The 18,989-nt window shown below is 38.5% G+C and overlaps 3 protein-coding genes across 4 annotated transcripts; 1 reads left to right on the top strand and 2 right to left on the bottom strand.

Moving 5' to 3' along the window:
• Window positions 1–5,063: 5,063 nt before the first annotated feature.
• Window positions 5,064–8,086, top strand: LOC104211759 (pentatricopeptide repeat-containing protein At1g02060, chloroplastic). The gene has a single exon (XM_009760874.2). The coding sequence runs from the start codon at window positions 5,094–5,096 to the stop codon at window positions 7,386–7,388; it is 2,295 nt and encodes a 764-aa protein (XP_009759176.1). The 5' UTR covers window positions 5,064–5,093; the 3' UTR covers window positions 7,389–8,086.
• Window positions 8,087–8,204: 118 nt separating this feature from the next.
• Window positions 8,205–10,710, bottom strand: LOC104211760 (cell division cycle 20.5, cofactor of APC complex-like). 2 transcript variants are annotated; one of them, XM_009760875.2, is made up of 8 exons: window positions 10,528–10,710; window positions 10,318–10,419; window positions 10,052–10,243; window positions 9,525–9,794; window positions 9,334–9,436; window positions 8,915–9,231; window positions 8,489–8,656; window positions 8,205–8,401 (listed from the first exon to the last, which is right to left on the bottom strand). In XM_009760875.2, exons 1-8 carry the CDS (start codon window positions 10,624–10,626, stop codon window positions 8,258–8,260), a joined length of 1,395 nt encoding a protein of 464 aa, XP_009759177.1. In that variant the 5' UTR covers window positions 10,627–10,710; the 3' UTR covers window positions 8,205–8,257. The 2 variants fall into 2 exon arrangements, with proteins under 2 accessions (XP_009759177.1, XP_009759178.1); XM_009760876.2 differs by lacking the exon at window positions 10,318–10,419 and having other exon boundaries at window positions 10,052–10,257; window positions 10,528–10,613.
• A 2,940-nt stretch (window positions 10,711–13,650) lies between these two features.
• On the bottom strand, window positions 13,651–17,924 carry LOC138888746 (translocase of chloroplast 34-like). Its single transcript, XM_070170947.1, has 8 exons — window positions 17,719–17,924; window positions 17,246–17,350; window positions 16,173–16,280; window positions 15,956–16,080; window positions 15,564–15,828; window positions 14,412–14,480; window positions 14,166–14,327; window positions 13,651–14,074 (listed from the first exon to the last, which is right to left on the bottom strand). The coding sequence occupies exons 2-8, from the start codon at window positions 17,342–17,344 to the stop codon at window positions 13,997–13,999; spliced, it is 906 nt and encodes a 301-aa protein (XP_070027048.1). The 5' UTR covers window positions 17,345–17,350; window positions 17,719–17,924; the 3' UTR covers window positions 13,651–13,996.
• Window positions 17,925–18,989: the final 1,065 nt, after the last annotated feature.

Here is an 18,989-nt window from a genome sequence, read left to right as displayed (position 1 = left end):
AAAATTTAAAGACTCATGGTCATGCTAGACTCCAACATATAGATATTCGTCACCATGCCTATACGTCGTACTCAACAATTATCACGTAGCAAATAAGACTCAACTCCTAATCCCTCAAGCTAAGGTTAGACCAAACACTTACTTCGATGCCACGAACACAACTCAAGGTTCAATTATAGCTTTACCCCTTGATTCCAACGCCAATTCACTCGTATCTAGTCACAATTTACTTAATTACATCAATAAATGCTAAATGAATCAATTTGAATGCATGAAAATGAGTTTTTCAAAGTTTTATCCAAAAAGTCAAAATCGCCCCCGGTCCCACGTGGTCAAAACCCGAGGTTTGAACCAAAACCCGATTACCCACTCCCCCACGAGCTCAAATATGTAATTTATTTTGAAATCGGACCTCAAATCAAGATCCAAATCCCTAATTTTTGAAAAACCTAGGTTCTACCCAAAACTCCCAATTTCCCCCATGAAAATCTTTGATTTTAAGTTGAATCCATGTTGAAAGGTGTTAATGATTGAAGAAAACTAGTTACAAACGACTTACAATTGATTTGGAGAAGAAAGGTTGTTTGAAAAATCGCCTCTTATATTCTTGTGGTTTTTGAAAAATGCAAAATAACTGAAAATCTCGTCTATTTATACCCCTCTCAGACCCCCTGTGCGGACCGCACAAAATGGACTGCGGCCGCACAGGCCTCCACTGCACACTGCACGAAACCGACCGCGGACCACACTGGCCCCCTTCCACGATCGCACACGTTTTTGTGCGGACCGCACTGGCGGGTTCAGAGACCTGTAACTTCTGGTTTTAAGTCTAAAACATCCCGAACCTACTCGAAACTCACCCGAGCCCTCGGAACTCCAAACCAAGTGTACATACTAAATCAAAAATATCATATAGACCTACTCGTGTAATCAAATCATCAAAATGACATCATGAACATCAAATTAAGTCTCGAGATCAATGAAATTTTCTCAAAACTTCTTTAAACATAAATTTTGCAATTTAAGTCTGAATCACGTCATATGACATCCGTTTTTTACCAAATTCCACATAAATATCTTAAATCATATATAAGACCTGGACCGGGTGGCGGAACCAAAATACGGGCCCTATACCATCATGTTCTAATCAAATTTCATTTCAAATTACTTTAAACAATTTCCTTTGAAAATTCATTCCTCGGGCTTGGGACCTCGGAATTCGATACCGGGCATATGCCCAAGTCCCATATTTTCCTACGGACCTTTCAGGACCATCAAATCACGGGTTCGGGTCCGTTTACCCAAAATGTTGACCAAAGTCAAATTAGCTCATTTTATAATCAAAACTTATTGTTTTCACAGAATAGCATATTTAAGCTTTCCGGCTACGCGCCTGGACTGCGCATGCAAATCGAGATGATTCTAAATGAGGTTTTCAAGGCCTCAGAACACGGAAATTTCATTTTAAAACAAGTAGGGTCATCACATTCTCCACCTCTAAAACAATCGTTCGTCCTCGAACGGACAGAAGAAGGAAGTACCTGAGTCGGGGAAAAGATGGGTATAACGGCTCTGCATATCGGACTCAGACTACCAGGTCGATGCCTTAGGAGGCTGACCTCTCCACTGAACACAAACAAGAGAAAAACTCTTTGACCTCAACTGACGAACCTGCTAGTCTAGAATAGATACAGGTTCCTCCTTATAAGACAAGTCCTTGTCCAACTGGACAGTGCTGAAATCTAACACATGGGATGGATCACCGTGATATTTCCGAAGCATGGACACATGAAACACTGGATGCACGGCTGATAAGCTCGGTGGCAATGCAAGTCTATAAGACACCTCTCCCACTCGATCAAGAATCTCAAACGGACCAATGAACCTAGGGCTAAGCTTGCCCTTCTTCCCAAATCTCATCACGCCCTTTATAGGCGACACTCGGAGCAATACCCGATCTCTAACCATAAAAGCCACATCTCGAACCTTGCGGTCTGCATAACTCTTTTGCCTGGACTGAGTTGTACGAAGCCTATCCTGAATAATCTTGACCTTGTCCAAAGCCTCCTGAACCAGATCCGTACCCAACAATCGAACCTTTCCCAACTCAAACCATCCAACCGAAGATCGACACCGCCTACCATATAAAGCCTCATAAGGAGCCATCTGGATACTCGACTGGTAACTGTTGTTGTAGGCAAACTCTGCTAAAGGTAAAAACTGATCCCATGAGCCTCCAAAGTCAATGACACAAGCTCGGAGCATATCCTCCGAAATCTGAATAGTCCGCTCGGACTGCCCGTCCGTCTGAGGATGAAATGTTGTACTCAACTCAACCTGGGTGCCCAACTCTCGTTGAACTGCTCTCCAGAAATGCGAGGTAAACTGCGTACCTCGGTCCAAAATGATAGATATAGGCACACCATGAAGACGAACAATCTCCCGGATATAGATCTCAGCTAACCTCTCGGATGAATAGGAGACTGCCACAGGAATGAAATGCGCTAACTTGGTCAGCCTATCAACAATGACCCATACTACGTCGAACTTCCTCCGAGTCTGCGGGAGTCCAACAACGAAATCCATAGTGATCTGCTACCACTTCCACTCGGGAAGCTCAATCCTCTGAAATAAACCACCAGGCCTCTAATGCTCGTACTTAACTTGCTGACAATTCAAACACCGAGCTACATATGCAATGATATCCTTCTTCATTCTCGCCCACCAATAATGCTGCCGCAAATCCTGATACATCTTTGCGGCGCCCAGATAAATAGACTACCGGGAGCTATGGGCCTCCTCTAAAATCAACTCTCGGAGCCCATCCACATTAGGCACACAAACTCGACCCTGCAATCTCAAAACTCCATCATCATCTAAGGTAACCTGCTTGTCACCTCCACGCTGCACCGTGTCTCTAAGGACACACAAATGGGGATCATCATACTGTCGACCACGGATACGCTCCAATAAAGAAGAACGAGCAACTGTGCAGGCCAATACACGACTAGGCTCAGAAATATCTAACCTCACAAACTGATTGGCCAAATCCTGAACGTCCAAAGCAAGCGGTCTCTCACCGACCGAAATATAAGCAAGACTGCCCATACTGGCTGACTTCCTACTCAACGCATCGGCCACCATATTGGCCTTGCCCGGATGATACAAGATAGTGATATCATAATCTTTCAACAACTCCAACCACCTCCTCTGTCGCAAATTCAACTCCTTTTGCTTGAACAAATACTGAAGACTCTTGTGATCCGTGAACACCTCACATGCCACGCCATACAGATAATGCCTCCAAATTTTCATGCGTGAACAATGGCTGCCAACTCCAAGTCATGAATCGGATAGTTCTTCTCATGAATCTTCAACTGTCGTGAAGCATAGGCAATGACCTTGTCATCCTGCATCAACACTACACCAAGCCCAATACGAGATGCATAACAATAGACTATATAAGGCCCTGAACTTATGGGCAAAACCAACACCGGTGCCGTAGTCAGAGCTGTCTTGAGCTTCTGAAAGCTCACCTCACACTCATCCGACCATCTGAACTGGGCACCCTTCTGGGTCAACCTGATCATCGAGGCTGCGATAGATGAGAACCCCTCCACGAACCGACGGAGTAGCCTGCCAATCCCAAGAAACTCCGAATCTCTATAGATGATACTGGTCTAGGCCAGTTCTTGACTGCCTTAATCTTCTTCGGATCAACCTGAATACCCTTTGCTGATACAACATGACCCAGAAATGCAACTGAACTCAACCAGAACTCACACTGATCAAAAAAAATTAATTCCAAAAAACATACTAATCAAAACTCAAGAAACTTTTCGTGGATAACAGTGGACATGCGGAATAATTCTGGAAGTAATTTAAGGTGGAACTAAATCCCTTAATTGAAGGCACTAATAATGGATTGGGAGCCTTTTAAGGTGGAATGTATATATTTTGTAAACAAAACTTGTGTAGGTAGGGTAATTTACTAAATAGAACATTTAGGATAATAAAGTTTCCAATAATGTGTAGGAATGAAAAAATCCCTCAATTTTATAGCCCATATTTCAATTTACAATCAACTAGCCCAAAAATAGTAGGCTAAGATTCAACATGGCTCCAATAGGTTCTAGAAATTACTATTTAATTTTTAAAAAAGATTGCTCAAGATTTTAAGTTAATTTTCGAATCAGTAACTATGACTCAAATATTAGTTCAACAAACCAAATCCATTTGGATGGTGAAAATTAAATTTTTAACAAGCTTAAACATGTGGGTTTAAATTTCTAATTTGATTTTGGGAGAAATTTGGAGTATGTGTTATTTAGACTTGTTAGAAATAGTATAACGAGGTTGTATATAAAATTTGAAGTCATTTAAATGGAGATTTGGACTGGTTTTGAACAAGAATTGCAACTGAAAACTGTGGAAGAAGTTCATCTACAAACGCTTGTATAAAGGTGTATAAAAGTGTATAATAGTGTATAAGATGTGTTTATATACTATTATACAAGATTATACATAATTATACAAAAACTGACTTCGTCTTTTTCCTTGCGTCTTTTCTAAAATTTAACTCAAATCTACTCCAAATCACTTCAAATTTAAATTTTGAACTCCTTTTGATATTTTCAATAAATTGGAACAACACTCAATCCAAACAACTAACAAATTCAAAAAATTCTATTTTCGAAAACAAAGCTTTGAATGGCCTTCATTGGTGGACTTCTACTCTTCAACTTTCTTACATTGCAACTAGGTGATACAGGGTAAGAAGCAGCAATGGCGGACAACCCTTTGAAGTATATGTAGAAGATGTAAAAAGAATGGTTGTGAGAATACATATTTAAGTCCATAATTTTTAGAAGCAATGATTGTAACAACACTAGTTTTTAATTTGCCAATACTTTCAAAATATATATAATATAAGTTAAATTGGGTAAAACTTAAAAAAATATGAATAATTTTTTGTTACGATGTGGAGTCATATGTATTTTCTTGTAATTATTTGTTTGAAAACCCATGAACTCACTTTGTTCAATTAACCTGCAAACTCCAAGTGTCAAATGGCCTGAGCGGGATTTCATTTCATGGCGATTGCTCCTTTTTCGTCACTACCACCAGCAAAGTCCGCCATCTCCACAGCTCCTCATTTCCAACACATTTGTACTTCTTCCACATTACTACCCTACCTTTCATCTCACCCTCTTTCAACTCTTTCGCAGCTTTTCTCCAAACAAACCGCCAATCCCACAAAGACCAACAAACCCAAAAATGGTAAACAACTCAATAATCCTCCCAAGCCCAAACCGTCATCATGTTCTTCCAAATCCAAAACAGCTGCAAACATGGCCAATCTCATCAACACAAACATATGGTCATCTAATCTTGAATCTTCACTTTCCTCCCTCACTCAACCTTCTCTCTCACACACCACTGTCCTCCACACACTCCGCTTCATCAAGAAACCTTCTAAAGCCCTTAACTTTTTCAACTGGACCCAAAAATTGGGTTTTTCACACACCCATCAATCCTATTTCCTCATGTTGCAACTCCTTGGCAATGCCCGTAACCTAAATTCAGCAAGAAACTTCCTTTTCTCTATACCCACAAGGTCTAATGGTACTGTACCGCTTCAAGATAAGTACTTTAACACCTTGATTCGAAGTTATGGTAAAGCTGGGCTTTTTCAAGAATCATTGAAGGTGTTTAAAACGATGAAATCACTTGGAATTTCACCCTCTGTGGTCACGTTTAACAGTTTGTTTACGATTTTGCTGAAGAGGGGTCGAACTGGAATGGTCTACGACTTGTTCGATGAAATGCTTAAGACGTATGGCGCAAAGCCTGATTCATATACATTTAACATTTTGATCAGAGGGTTTTGTATGAATTCCATGGTTGATCAAGGGTTTAGGTTTTTTAAGGAAATGGAGAGGCATGAATGTGAACCGGATGTGATTACATACAACACGATTATTGACGGTTTGTGTAGGGCGGGGAAAGTGAAGATTGCACATAATGTGTTAAAGGGTATGGTCAAGAGGGGTCATCAATTGAGTCCTAATGTTGTAAGCTACACCACTTTGGTTAGAGGGTATTGTGAGAAGCAAGAGGTTGAACATGCTCTTGATGTTTTTAAGGAAATGATTGATCTTGGTCTAAAACCGACAAGTATTACTTATAATACTCTTGTACAAGGTCTTTGTGAGGCTCAAAAGTTTGACAGAATAAAAGAGATCTTGGAGAGGACTCTAGGAGGTGGAAGATTTATTCCAGATACATGTACTTTTAACACATTGATTACCTATCATTGCAACGTGGGAAATTTGGATGAATCAATGAAAGTTTTTGAGAGTATGTCGGACTTAAAGGTTAAACCTGATTCAGCAACCTATAGCATCTTAATACGGAGCTTTTGTCAAAAGGGGTACTTTGATAGGGCAGAGAAATTATTTGATAAACTAATGAAAACGGAGGTTCTGCTTTGTGATGACGGCTGTAAACCACTTGTTGCAGCATACAACCCCTTGTTTGAGCATTTGTGTAAGATTGGCAAGACAAAGAAGGCCGAGAAAGTGTTCAGGCAGCTAATGAGAAGAGGAACTCAGGATCCTTTGGCTTATCGAATCTTGATTATGGGGCACTGTAGAGAAAGCACATTTAATGATGCACATGAACTCTTAGTTTTGATGTTGAGGAGAGATTATGTACCTGATATTGAAATTTATGAGTCCCTAATTGAAGGTCTGCTGCAAAAGAATGATCCCAAGGTTGCTTATGATACGCTGGAGAGGATGTTGAAGAGCTCCCATCTTCCGAGAGCTTCAACTTTCCATCAAATTCTTACGGAACTCATCAAGAAGAATTGTACAATTGAATGTGCTTCCTTGGTGAAACTAATGTTAGATAACAAAGTTAGACAAAGCATTAGCCTTTCAACTGATACTGTGAGGATACTCTTCCAAACAGGATTAAGGGAGAGAGGTTTTGAGATTGTTAGGTGTCTTTACGAAAATGGATACATGGTAAATATGGAAGGCTTGGTTGTTTCCCTTTGCCAGTGTAGAAAGTTATTGGAGGCACGTGACCTATTGTTATTCAGCTTAAGCAAGGATCATATTCTGAACGTAGATACATGCAGTACTGTTTTGTCTGCTCTCTGCAAAGCGCGTAGAGCTTCAGAAGCATTTGAGATGTACTATGAGTTGCTCGAGAAAGGAGTCCAACAACCTTTAAAATGCTTAGAAGAGTTAGGACTTGTTCTTGAAACTGAAGGAAGGACTAAGGAAGCTGAATTTGTTAAGAAGAGAATCTTAGGCCAATCACAGTCAGATGGATTGGTTCAAACTTGTGCATCTGAAAGAGATCCTAGTAATCTGTAGTACATAAGAGTTCTACCAATTCTTCAATTATTATCTTAACCACATTCTGTTGTGAAGAATAATGGTTTGCATATGGTACATGACAACGCTAGCTGGCGCTAGATGCCTCTGGAATCTGATTAAGAGTGCCATGAGGTTCATGCTTTCTGTTTCTCTTGGCAATGGAGAAATCTGATCTGTACAGCCTTGGAAAACATGAAAGACTCGAGGAATTTGGAGCAAAGTTGTTGCTTGATAAATTTGGCCTTTCAGGCGGTTACTAAGAGAAATGACACAAGCCCAAGCGGAGGGGATAGGTTCAATGCTGCTCAAGTGGAGTACTGTTCTTTGAAATTTAGCCAACTTAAGCACCATAACAAGCATTGTACATCTTAAGCAATCAAAATCTCCAGATTCCTCGGATGAACAATTTGACGCCACCTTGACAACTTTCTTTTGGTTTGTTTCTTCAATCTTTCGTTGTCATTGAGTCATCTGATCTTCTTCCAACCAAGCAATATCGTTGATTTGTATACAATTCAAAAAACGGGAAGAAAAAAAAAATGTGAAAAGATTTTGCCTGATACCCTGGCTTTTGTACAAGGACATGATTTCAACGAAGGGCCTGATAGATTTTTACCTTATAATTTATGCATTTATTTATGTCCTTTGTAAAACAGTCTCCCAAATATGAAGTTTCAATATTTGTTTGACCATAATATTCTCCAAGTATGCTTCTTATGGTGAGTGGTTGTCATTTCTGGAATTGAAGAAAATGTACTATAGCTCTTTTCTACCATAGGATAAAATTCTATCCAGGCATACAGACAATATTCACCACTAAAGCTCTATTTCTCGCTACATTATCATCTCAAAGTTTAAGCAACTAATTATCTCACTGCAGATGCCTTTAGAGACAAGAGATTATCCAAATCTGTATTGTTTCCACTGTCATTCTGCGAGGGGGCAAATATCTCCCAGAACCTAATAGTCTCATCTGCTCCACCCGATACCACAGTCAAACCATCAGGGCTCTGCATGAAAGGGAAGGAATGTTACTGTCTCAAATTTTGGAGAAAAAAAACTATTGTTCCTATTTTGTTTGATGTGTAAAGTCTCACCTGGGTGAGATGCAGAACTCTTGATGAATTAGCATGATGCAATGGCTCTCCTATTCTAGCCATGGAAGGATAACTCCATAAGCACAACTTACAACCACGTTCAGTCGTTCCAAATCCATGGCCACTTAATATCTCTTTGTGATGCCTGTTCCATTGAATCCCACAAATCTGCCAATTTCATTCACAGTAACACCATGTATATGAGGAAACTTTGTATTAATCAAACTAATGATGGAAATTTGTGACACATCTATACTGAATCAACTGAAATATCATTGCCACTGTGGCTGGACATGTTTAGAAGATGAAACTACAGCACAATATATTTTTTGGCAAAATATCAGAAAAGATATTGTCTATATCCATGCAGTCTCAGAGTATATGCATATAATGCTATAAGATGGCAAATTTGATGTTCAAACTTGCCTGAGATCCAGTTTCAGTGGTACTGATGCATGTCCCTTTCTTAGTGTTCCAGATCTTAAGACATCCATCATTTATCCCCCCTCCAGAGGCTAATACATCGCTCTTATATGGACACCAAGCTATGGCCTTTACTGCAGCATTATGTTCATTGAACTTGTGCATATGGTGTCTTGAGCTCATCTTGCGAAAATCCCATATATACACAAGATTGTCATTGCCACCACTAGCTAGTACATTCCCCGTGCTAGACCATTTCACGCCACACACTTCCCCTCTATGTACTCTCGTTAGAGAGACCACACTATTTCTCGCTCTCACTGCCAATTAGACGCGCAAGTAAGATTAGCTCCTATTTTACAAGAGAGATTTATTAACTAAATCAGTATAAAAGAAAATTCTGCAGCTATAGACTTAGTTACCATCATGATTAACAATAGCTTTGTCTTTACTCCCTGAGGTTAAAATATGACCATTCCATGCAACACAACCCACTCTACTCTTATGGCCTTGCAGATCTCTCACCTAATAATGCGATCAAAGGAGTCGATTACTTAATCGAAACAAGAACATATTTTCTACTACAATGTGAACAACATTAACTAGTTCTTACAAGTTTGGAAGTCTCAGCATCCCAGAGCTGCAGTTTGGAGGATATACACCCAACTGCTACTATTTTTGCATCATCAGACCATGCTACACTAGTAGGATAATCATGTTCGCGCATCACTTCCATCAGTATCTGTGCATTTTTCACTTCATCATTCCAGATGTATAGCTTTCTTCCCAGAACAACGGCAAGTAAGTTGGATTTTCCCCAATCCATGACATTTGAGTAATAGTCATCTGACAATAGAGGAGCATCTAGAATTCTAGTTTCTTTCTGCAAAATAATCTCCCAATACGTTAAACGTGCATCCCTTGTGTCTAAAACAGTACACTGAAACAGTGGCGTAGCCACATAGAGTGAAAGGTGTTCAGTTAGAACATTCTTGATCGGAAAATTATACTATGTATATAGGTCAAAAATAACTTTTATAAATATATAGTATTAAATTTTTAACACCCTTTGCAAAATTCTTGGCTCCACTATTGCACTGAAACTAGCAAATATTTTGAAAAGGTAACATGAAATTTTACCAAGCGAAACTTCTGATGTCGCCTATGGTCATGAGTTTGGAGGGGAATTTCTTCATCACTACGGCGCATTTCATCAATAAGACGGGTAGATTGTCTACTGGATTTGGGACTCCCTCTAAAAACCAGCATTCTGAATGGTCTTCCTTCCACATCCAACTTTAGATTTTCCTCCATCTTCCTTCTATATTCATCCTATAACGATCATACTAAACAAGCAATCAACTAAATAAATGTGGGATCAGAAATTCAAGAAAAATTAAACTAACATTGAACTTGGGTTTTCCGAGAATATTGTTGGTTCTGTTGGTGAGTAAAGTGTGTGCTTGATCAAGATCCATCAGGCTTCTATTGGGTATAAATCTATCTCCCTTCATCACAAACATCATATATTCATTCATCAAATTACAGATTAGTAGCAGTAATTAACAAAGGCAATAGGCAAAAACAGTTTAAAGAAAAGGGAACGGGGAAATTACAGGGAAGTCATAGTCCACAGGATTGCTGAGAAGACGAGTTGGAGAGTACCAATCTTGTTCAAGTCTTCTTAGTGAGTTGTCATAATTAATCTCATTCATTGTTGAAAATCGCAGCTAATTTTTTTTTTCAATTTTCAGGGTTTCGATTGCAGTCAAACAAAGAAGAGAAGAGGAGGAAAGCTTCTTGAGAATGAGTTAATGGCTATTTCGCGCCAAATTAACGGTTATGCTTAGGGAGACGTCCGTTCATTTAATTTCCCCAACGGTAAGGTAGGTCATTTCTCTTCTTTTTATTTATTTAAGACGGAGAAATATTTAAGTTATTTTTCTTTTTTCTTTTTCCTATTTTTTTTCATCAACAGAGAATTGTGAGTTTCTTCTCTTTTGTATAATTAACAGGGAATAAGGTCTAATTGGATTGTACAAATGAGACCGTTTTGTCCTCGTGATTTATAAAACAGTAATCTTCTGTTTAATAATTACAAAAAGAAACTCTTACAAAACATTATTCAATGACGAATTACTGAATTTATCCCTCAGCAAGAAAAAGAAAAGAATAAAAAGTAAAATTTAAGAAACAAAGAACAAGTATATGACGGGGCCAATTTCTTCGTCATGTATTTATATCTTCCTTGATTCCTATTTAAGCCATCTAATTTTGTTTTTCTAGCTTTTCAATTCCTCATTTATGTAGTTGCCCTTGGCCTTTCATGATTGGCTATAATTGTGTATTTTAATAGCTTATTACATTCTAATTTACTGCACTTTAATTGAGTTTGAGCTTTAATCGTTAGAGTTTTGCACTAAATTGTGTATTTTATGCCTTGTAGGAGTGATTCCGAGCTATGTAGTTATTATTGAATGAATTTAAGTGATTTGAAATTTTGAATTCTAAGTAAAAGCCCAAGGAATCAAGCCGGGATCGTGTTCGAGGTTCAACCGACGATAGTTAAGAACGAAACGGAGAATCGAGCGGACATACAGCGCATTGTCTAGTAAAATACACATAACTTTTCGCTCAGAACTCCGTTTGGGCTCCACAATATATCGTTGGAAAGCTATTTGAAAGGGATACAACTTTCATGTTTTACATTTTTGCGAATTCCCACTACCGCAGTGCGCGGTGCGCCTGTGAAAATTTCCTGCAGCCTGTCAGAATCAGCAATTTGAACTCTCCCACTACCATCCCGCATGATGCGTCGCCCCATGCGGCGCGGTAGTGCAAATTTTACAGAGTGATTGTCCTATTTCGCGCGGGAGAAGGTATTTTCGTCTGTTCCCGACCCTACTTGGTATAAATACATGTAAAAATACTATTTTGAGGAGGTGGACATACTTTTGAAATAATTTAGACCTAACGAGATTAAGGAGACTGGGGATTCGACCTAAGGAGGCAAGAACACACTAGGAGTAAGGCGGAGAATTCTTCTACGAGTTTTTCTCTTCCTTCTTCCTATTTTCATTATTGGTTATGAATTCTAGTATTGTAGTTTTGCATACTATTATGAATAGCTAAATTGTTATCTAGGGTTTTGATGGAACCTCTTGAAGGATGATTTTCCTGTTACGTTAATATAGTTTTGTCGTAGTATTTTCTCTATTTGTTCAACTACGTTATTATTGTGGTTGGTTGAAGAGCTCTCAATCGACTGTGCCTATTTAGTGTGTATTACTCGGGAGAAAGTGCATATTTAGGTAGTTGTTGAATAACATCACTCCTAACGTATATGAGGGATCAATACGAAGGGTTTAAAGGTGGGATTAGGGATAACGAAACCTTGGGTGCGATCCGAGTGAGCCATACTTAATGCCAGCTAGCGTAATTCGGGAGAATATGTCTAGTAAATTGTGGTAATTACTCGGGAGAGAATTACAACAGTCAGAGCGCTCATGATCGGTAGAGAATACTTAGGCGAATTTATAGAAAACGTAGCGGGAAGGATTCCGACAATAGGGGAAATCATAACTCTAGACCTCCTTAATCTTGTCTCTAACCCTTAGTATCTTTAGTTGTTAATTTACTATTTTAATTTGTTAGTTAATTAGTTAAACACAAGAATCTTAATATTTATAAGTTAGGAATTATTCAAGCTTGTCTTCTTAGTAATAGGCAACAACTGTAGCTAAGCCTTAGTTCTCTGTGAGATTCGACTCCGAACTTGTAAACCGAATTATATTTGCAACGATCGCTTTATCTTTTTTATAAGGCATAGTTGGGCGTAATCACCCTCGTATAATTATGAAAAAGTTCAATGCCCTTGGTTTGAAATATCATTCAACCTGCATTATATTACACTGCGTGGTGAATATTTTTCCTTATAAATTTTCATTTGTACTATAGTGTTAAGTGGCCTGTAGCGAAGGATATATTTAATATATTTAATTTTTCATTATGGTTTTGATCAACAATAACATACCTAGTGTAACCCCACAAGTGAGATCTGGAGATGATAGAATATACCCAGACCTTACCCCAACCTTTACGAAGGTAGAGATGTTTCCGGTAGGCCCTCAGCTCAGGAAAAATAAAGAGAAGGGACAATAACAAGCAAACCAATCCGACAACCGAAGCGAAAATACAAAACTAACACTAGATCATTATGGTTTTAATCATTGTTCTATATCTTGAGTTATATCGGGATGTAGTGTTATTTTATCCCCATGGGAGGGTGGAATAACTAATCCCGAAATAATTAATGATAGTATAACTTATTTTCCAACCTAACGACCCGTGAAAGTACGATTAATGAAGTTTTCTTCTTTCTAGTCTTCCTTTTCCCGTAAGAAATAACGCCTTTTTAACACTTTTGAGGGAGTTATTCTGCAGTGTTAGATTCGTCCAGAGGTTAGACTGATAAGGAACAATTTCCTTTTATATATCTCCACTTATTTTTCAGGCAAATAAATAACTTTTTCTATTAAATTAATAAAGTTACAATTACCTCCCAGTTTAAATTTGTGTAGAAACTGACTTGATGTGAGTTATTGACGACAAATAATAACCTGTTATGTGTTAAAATCACCGTTTAAAGGACTTCCACAACGCATTTTCTCTTGGAAATTTTTAACGAACTGCTTAAGCTTCGAGTCAGGAACCAACCAAGGACAGTGAAGGCCATAAGATGGTACAGATTTGCAAAAGGTTCCAATAGAAGAACAATACAGAGAGGACAATACTCATCTACATTCAGCTAATACAATAAGCGAAGAAAGAAAAATAGAAGTGCAACCTGCAGATGCGCAAAGAACAAGAATGACATAACTCAGTTGCTAATCAAGCATCCAACCATAGTATCCAAGGCACAACGCCACGCTCAGCAGACAAAAGTTGAAATCCTACTGCCGCATATCACTGGTGTCTCTGGCTACTAACAACTACTAATACTTTACCCAAAAAGTATAAACTGGTAAGCTGATGGCAAGAAAATGCCCACTAGACAAACGAGGTCCCCCCCCCCCCCATAATTGCTTATGCCCATGAAGGGCTGCTCTCATTTGCAATATCATACTTGATCCACTTCTGGATCCTTTTCACAACAAAGAAATACTGCCAAAGGTACAACAAAAGCGGGAGTTAGCCGTACAACAAATCCAATAATTACTAATGCACAAAAAGTGTTTTCAGATTGAGAGCTCACTTGGAATGCTAATATAAAAGGAATTAGCACTTTGCCCCTATTGTTGGGGTTTGGACCTTCAATCAATTTTTGGTCAACCAAAATACCCTTGCTTCCACTTAAAACAACATCTGTAATAGTTTGGACTAAATTGGGTATCCATGCAGTTCCACTTGGAAGTATCTGTGAACAATACAGACCATTTTAAAAAGCTTAGTATACTGAAAAAAATCACAAAAGGATGAAATGAATTGAAGAATAACCTACCTTTTCGTCACTTTCATTCTTGTTGCATCTCCCACTATTCTCAACCAAAACTACAGGAATTGCAGCAGCCTAACAGCAAAGACAGCAATATATCAAAGATGAAAGTGTAGTCGTGCAAAAAGCATCACAAGAGCAAACAACTTGTTATCACTGGGAATCCATGTAAACTTGCAAGCAAGATGTCAGGTTCGCTAGCAAAACTCCTCTTCCACTTCCATTCTCTCGCTTCACAGAGGAGACTAATTCTTTGCCCATTGGTTTAGTTTTCAATATATTAAATTTAACTATCAAAAAGAAGGGTAAGACAGCCTTTAACTTTTGTCTCAGTCCCTCCCCAAGTTTCTGAACTGAAGTTCAAGTCACGTTTGTAAATGCAAGCACAACATATATGTGTATCAGAGAACCTTGACGCTCCCCCCCCTCCCCCAACTCTTTTTGATCAGTATCACAGACCCTGACCATTACAAGTATATATTCAAATTAGGGTCATTTTATACACTACAGTGACTGGCAGATAAACAGACTGTCTAACAAAGACAAGTACCAGGAACAAATTAACTTTTGCATAGAAGGTTAAGGAGCAAAGGCTCTTCATTGGCTGATGTTGGGCGTGATGATTATAACTCCCTCTCTTCCTCACGTGCATGCATGTCATGCACACAAAAAAAAAAGCATGTAGTAAGTATGTTTAGAGTCAAAGAAAGGGAGGAGTTATGAATACCGTCAGACAACAGTGTGGGAAGGTCAAGACCATGAACTAGACCAGAAGCTGCTATGTTGTAGAATGTAAATAAGCACATTAAGTGAATTTCAGGGAGAAGAGATGGTTAGTTATCCCAGTTTTCCAATGAACATAAGCAGGAAGACACTCGACATGGAAAGGAAGCAAGGGCGCAGGCTGAAGCGACTTCTTCCTAATAATGGTGATAAAGACAGGCCATCTTTGAGGTGAAGGACCTAAGGAGAGGCACTACCATGTATGTCCTAGAGTGTCAACAAGGAATACATGACTCAGGAGAGTATAACAAGGAAGGATCTACATTCAAATTGTGTGCAAGAATTTAGATTCAAGAGAACGTGAATTGTAGAAGATTGTGATCCTCCTGAAAATATACTTCGAGCAAGAAGAGGAAGTACACTACTGTGACCTACCTGAATCTCTTGTTTCCTAATTCGAGCCCCCATCCGGACAATTTTCAAAAGTGCCTCTGATCTTCGGGACGTGAATTCGTCATAAGTCAATCCATCAGGAGGAGAAAGCTGAGCATGACTGAGAACCACAATTCCTCGGCGCCATATTTCCTTGCCAAAACTTTCAGTAATAGCCTTCACAATCTGTTTGTCCAAGTTATCCACTCTATATGCATCCAGACGATCCACATATAGCAAAACATCAATTGTCTTGTTCAAGAGGAACCTGTTTGAGGCCAATTACCAGAAGATCATTAGATGAGAATATAAGAAGTAAAAGAGCAGTCAAACTGGGGGAAAAAATACATGAACAAGATCAAGCACCTAAATATTTTCAACATGCTAGCACTTACTTCTTAATGAGATCAAGAGCCTGGTCATTGACGTATCCTCCTTCAACAAGCCCTGGGGTGTCAATTATGTTTAATGTAAACCCAGCTCGAGAACGCGAAACCATCACTGGTCTTGGTGTTTCTGACTGAAAATCAACAACTTTATTTCAGTATCCATAACAAGAAGAAAGGCCAGAAACCTTTCACTTATTCAATCCAATGCTGCCACAATAGATACCTGAAATGCACTAACAGCAACTGCTCTTTCCCCGATAATTGAGTTCACTGTTGAAGATTTCCCAACACCACCTTTCCCCATTACTAGGATCGTCAGGGTACAAACATTCTACAACAAGTTAAATAAAGGGAGTTGCATCATATCAGATGTAAATTGTACAAGCAAGAAAACCAACCATTTTGCACTTATAATGCGCAAAACAAATGAATATTAACAGCAAAATACTAAAAACGGATAAACTAGCCCTATGTTCGGATGTCACTTTGGAAACATCCTGCAATATTTTCTTATGATTACCTAGTAGAGGGAGTACGCGGAATCGTTGGAAAAAGGTTTACTTTCCTCTATGCAGGGTTATCAAAGGCGAAAAGCGCAAAAAAGTTCTAACGTCTATTGGGGCTTTAAGCGCAAAGCGCACATAAAGTGTGGGCTTTAACGAAGAAAGGCGCAAAGGGAGAAAAAATACAAACATGTATGTGTAGTCCAACACTAATAATTATAATTATGAATGACAAATATATTGACAAAAGAATTATGATAAAGTGAAATATCAATTGTTTAGTGTTGCCACTTCAGCGTTATGCTCATTGGCAAGAAAAAGTATGCCTTAGAGCCTTGATGATGACACTGAAGAGCCCGCTAAACGAGGTGAAGCACTCAACATGTTTTGAGCCTCGCTTTAGGGCTTAAGCGCGCTTAAAGCGCGCCTTTGACAACACTGCCTCTATGAGCTCAGTTTTACAGGGGCAATGAAGAGCTACACAAGAATCTACAGACCATCTACCCTATCAACTAAGGGGAATGGGATGCCGATCACAAGGTAAGAGAAACCTATAACACGAGGACTAGTGACAGTTCTTCTAATAGATAACCTGGTCAGCGAAAGAAATCAATCATCAGCACCTATCTTGACCATTTGCTAGACCATTCAGATTTGAATGTAGAACATGAGCAACTGCAGAATTTGCTTTAACATAACTATGTGTTCTTTCAAACACTGTCACATAAAATGAAACAAACAATATAAATCAGCATGGCCTATAATGAGAATTCGTTAAAAAAGAGATGTGCACCTCCTGTTTCAGTTTCCCCAGTAATTCAAGCAACTTGGATTGAGTGGCAGCAGGAAACTGCTGTATTCCGGCCCATTCTCTAATTAGTTGAGATGCCATCGATAGCTAACAGCCAAAACAACCCCACGTTAGAGCTAAAATAACATTAAAATTAGAAAATTCACAGGAAGGAGACACTTGAAGAAAAAACAAAGGAAAGAAAAGGACTATATATAATACAAAACCTTAACCCTGGACTAATTCAGCAAGTTTTGGCGAATAAGTATCTAAATTTAGGGTTTTGCACACAGTAACTAACCCAATTCCATATTACAATATAACCAGAGAAATTTTAATGAAATCCAACATAAACCGCATATCTTGGTGTCGTAGAGAAGAATTTTCGTGGGTACCAAGTAAACCAGTAAAGCAGAAAATTGTGATGATTAAATAAAGCATAAAATATTTGAGTGAATATTTGGGAGAAAGCTTACCAAAGGGCTAGAGAGAAATGCAGTTGAGAGGGAGAATTATCCTTGCGAATTTCAAAACAGATGACAGATTGTGGGGTTGTGGAGGAAGGGAGAAAGGGTTTAAGGGGAAGCCTCTCTTCAGCTTTTTTAGCTTTGAATATCTTTTTCGGACCGCCTTATCGTCTTCGTATTTTGGTCCGCCCTTTCTCTCTCTCTAGCTCTTGCCCTCTAGGCAAATATGATTTTAATCCTTTTATAGTATCTTCAATTTGACAAATTATAAAAAAGATTAGCTAAAACGAGGGGCCTTTTGCATCTATATCCGATTTTGGGATCATAATTGAACCTATACCTACTTTACAAAAAAAATTGCAAACTTACCCTATTTGTGATCAATTTCATGTCTGAAGTTAAATAAAAATAGGCTGAAGCGAAAAAATTACACTTCAGATGTACTTACCGCCAAATAGGTCTGAAGTGCAACCAATGATTTCATGCACTTAAGGCCAACAAGTCTGAAGTAAAAAATCGCACTTCATATACTCTTAAAGCCAAAAGGTTTGAAGTGCAACAAACATTTTGCTACACTAAGGCCAATAAGTCTGAGTAAAAAATTGCACTTCAGATGCACTTGAGGCCAAAAGATCTGAAGTGCAACCAATGGTTTCATGCTCAAAAACAGAAATTTATTTTTCGAATTTTGATAGTCCAATATACGATATAATACCTAAATCTACTCCAAATGAGCTCAAATTTGAAAGATAACCTCCAAGTATCATCAAGAACAAACCTCAATCATCAATTTGTCAAAACAACAATAAATCTAACGAACCCATTTTGCAATTAAGGAAAAGCAAAAGAAGAAACCCTAAGCAATAGTAAAAAATAAAGCGTCATAACAGCTCACCACCGTAAAATATCATAAACTAGCTTAAAATATTTTCACAAACACCATATAAAATCATTGTCACCCGAAAAAGAGGAGGATGAGGGGGAGGGGGAGGAGGAGGAGGAGGAGGAGAAAAAAGCCTAAAGTTATTTAAAAAGTGGGTACAAGTTAAAAAAAATTCAAAAGTGGATACAGATTAAAAGGAGGAGACCAAATAGGGCGCCAGTGCAATTTTTACTAAAAGGAGAGGCAAACCTTTTAGATTTAGAGCCCGTTTGGCCAAGCGGCCAAAAACTACTTATTTTAAAAATATTTCTAGTTAAAAGTACTTTTCGAAAAAGTAGTTTTGCAAACTAACAATTTATGTTTGACCAATTCAAGTGAGTTGTTCTTTTTGTAAGCA

This window comes from Nicotiana sylvestris, chromosome 3 (assembly GCF_000393655.2).
Source record: "Nicotiana sylvestris chromosome 3, ASM39365v2, whole genome shotgun sequence".
NCBI classification, from domain to species: Eukaryota; Viridiplantae; Streptophyta; class Magnoliopsida; order Solanales; family Solanaceae; genus Nicotiana; species Nicotiana sylvestris.
This window is presented reverse-complemented; position numbering and strand designations above follow the sequence as displayed.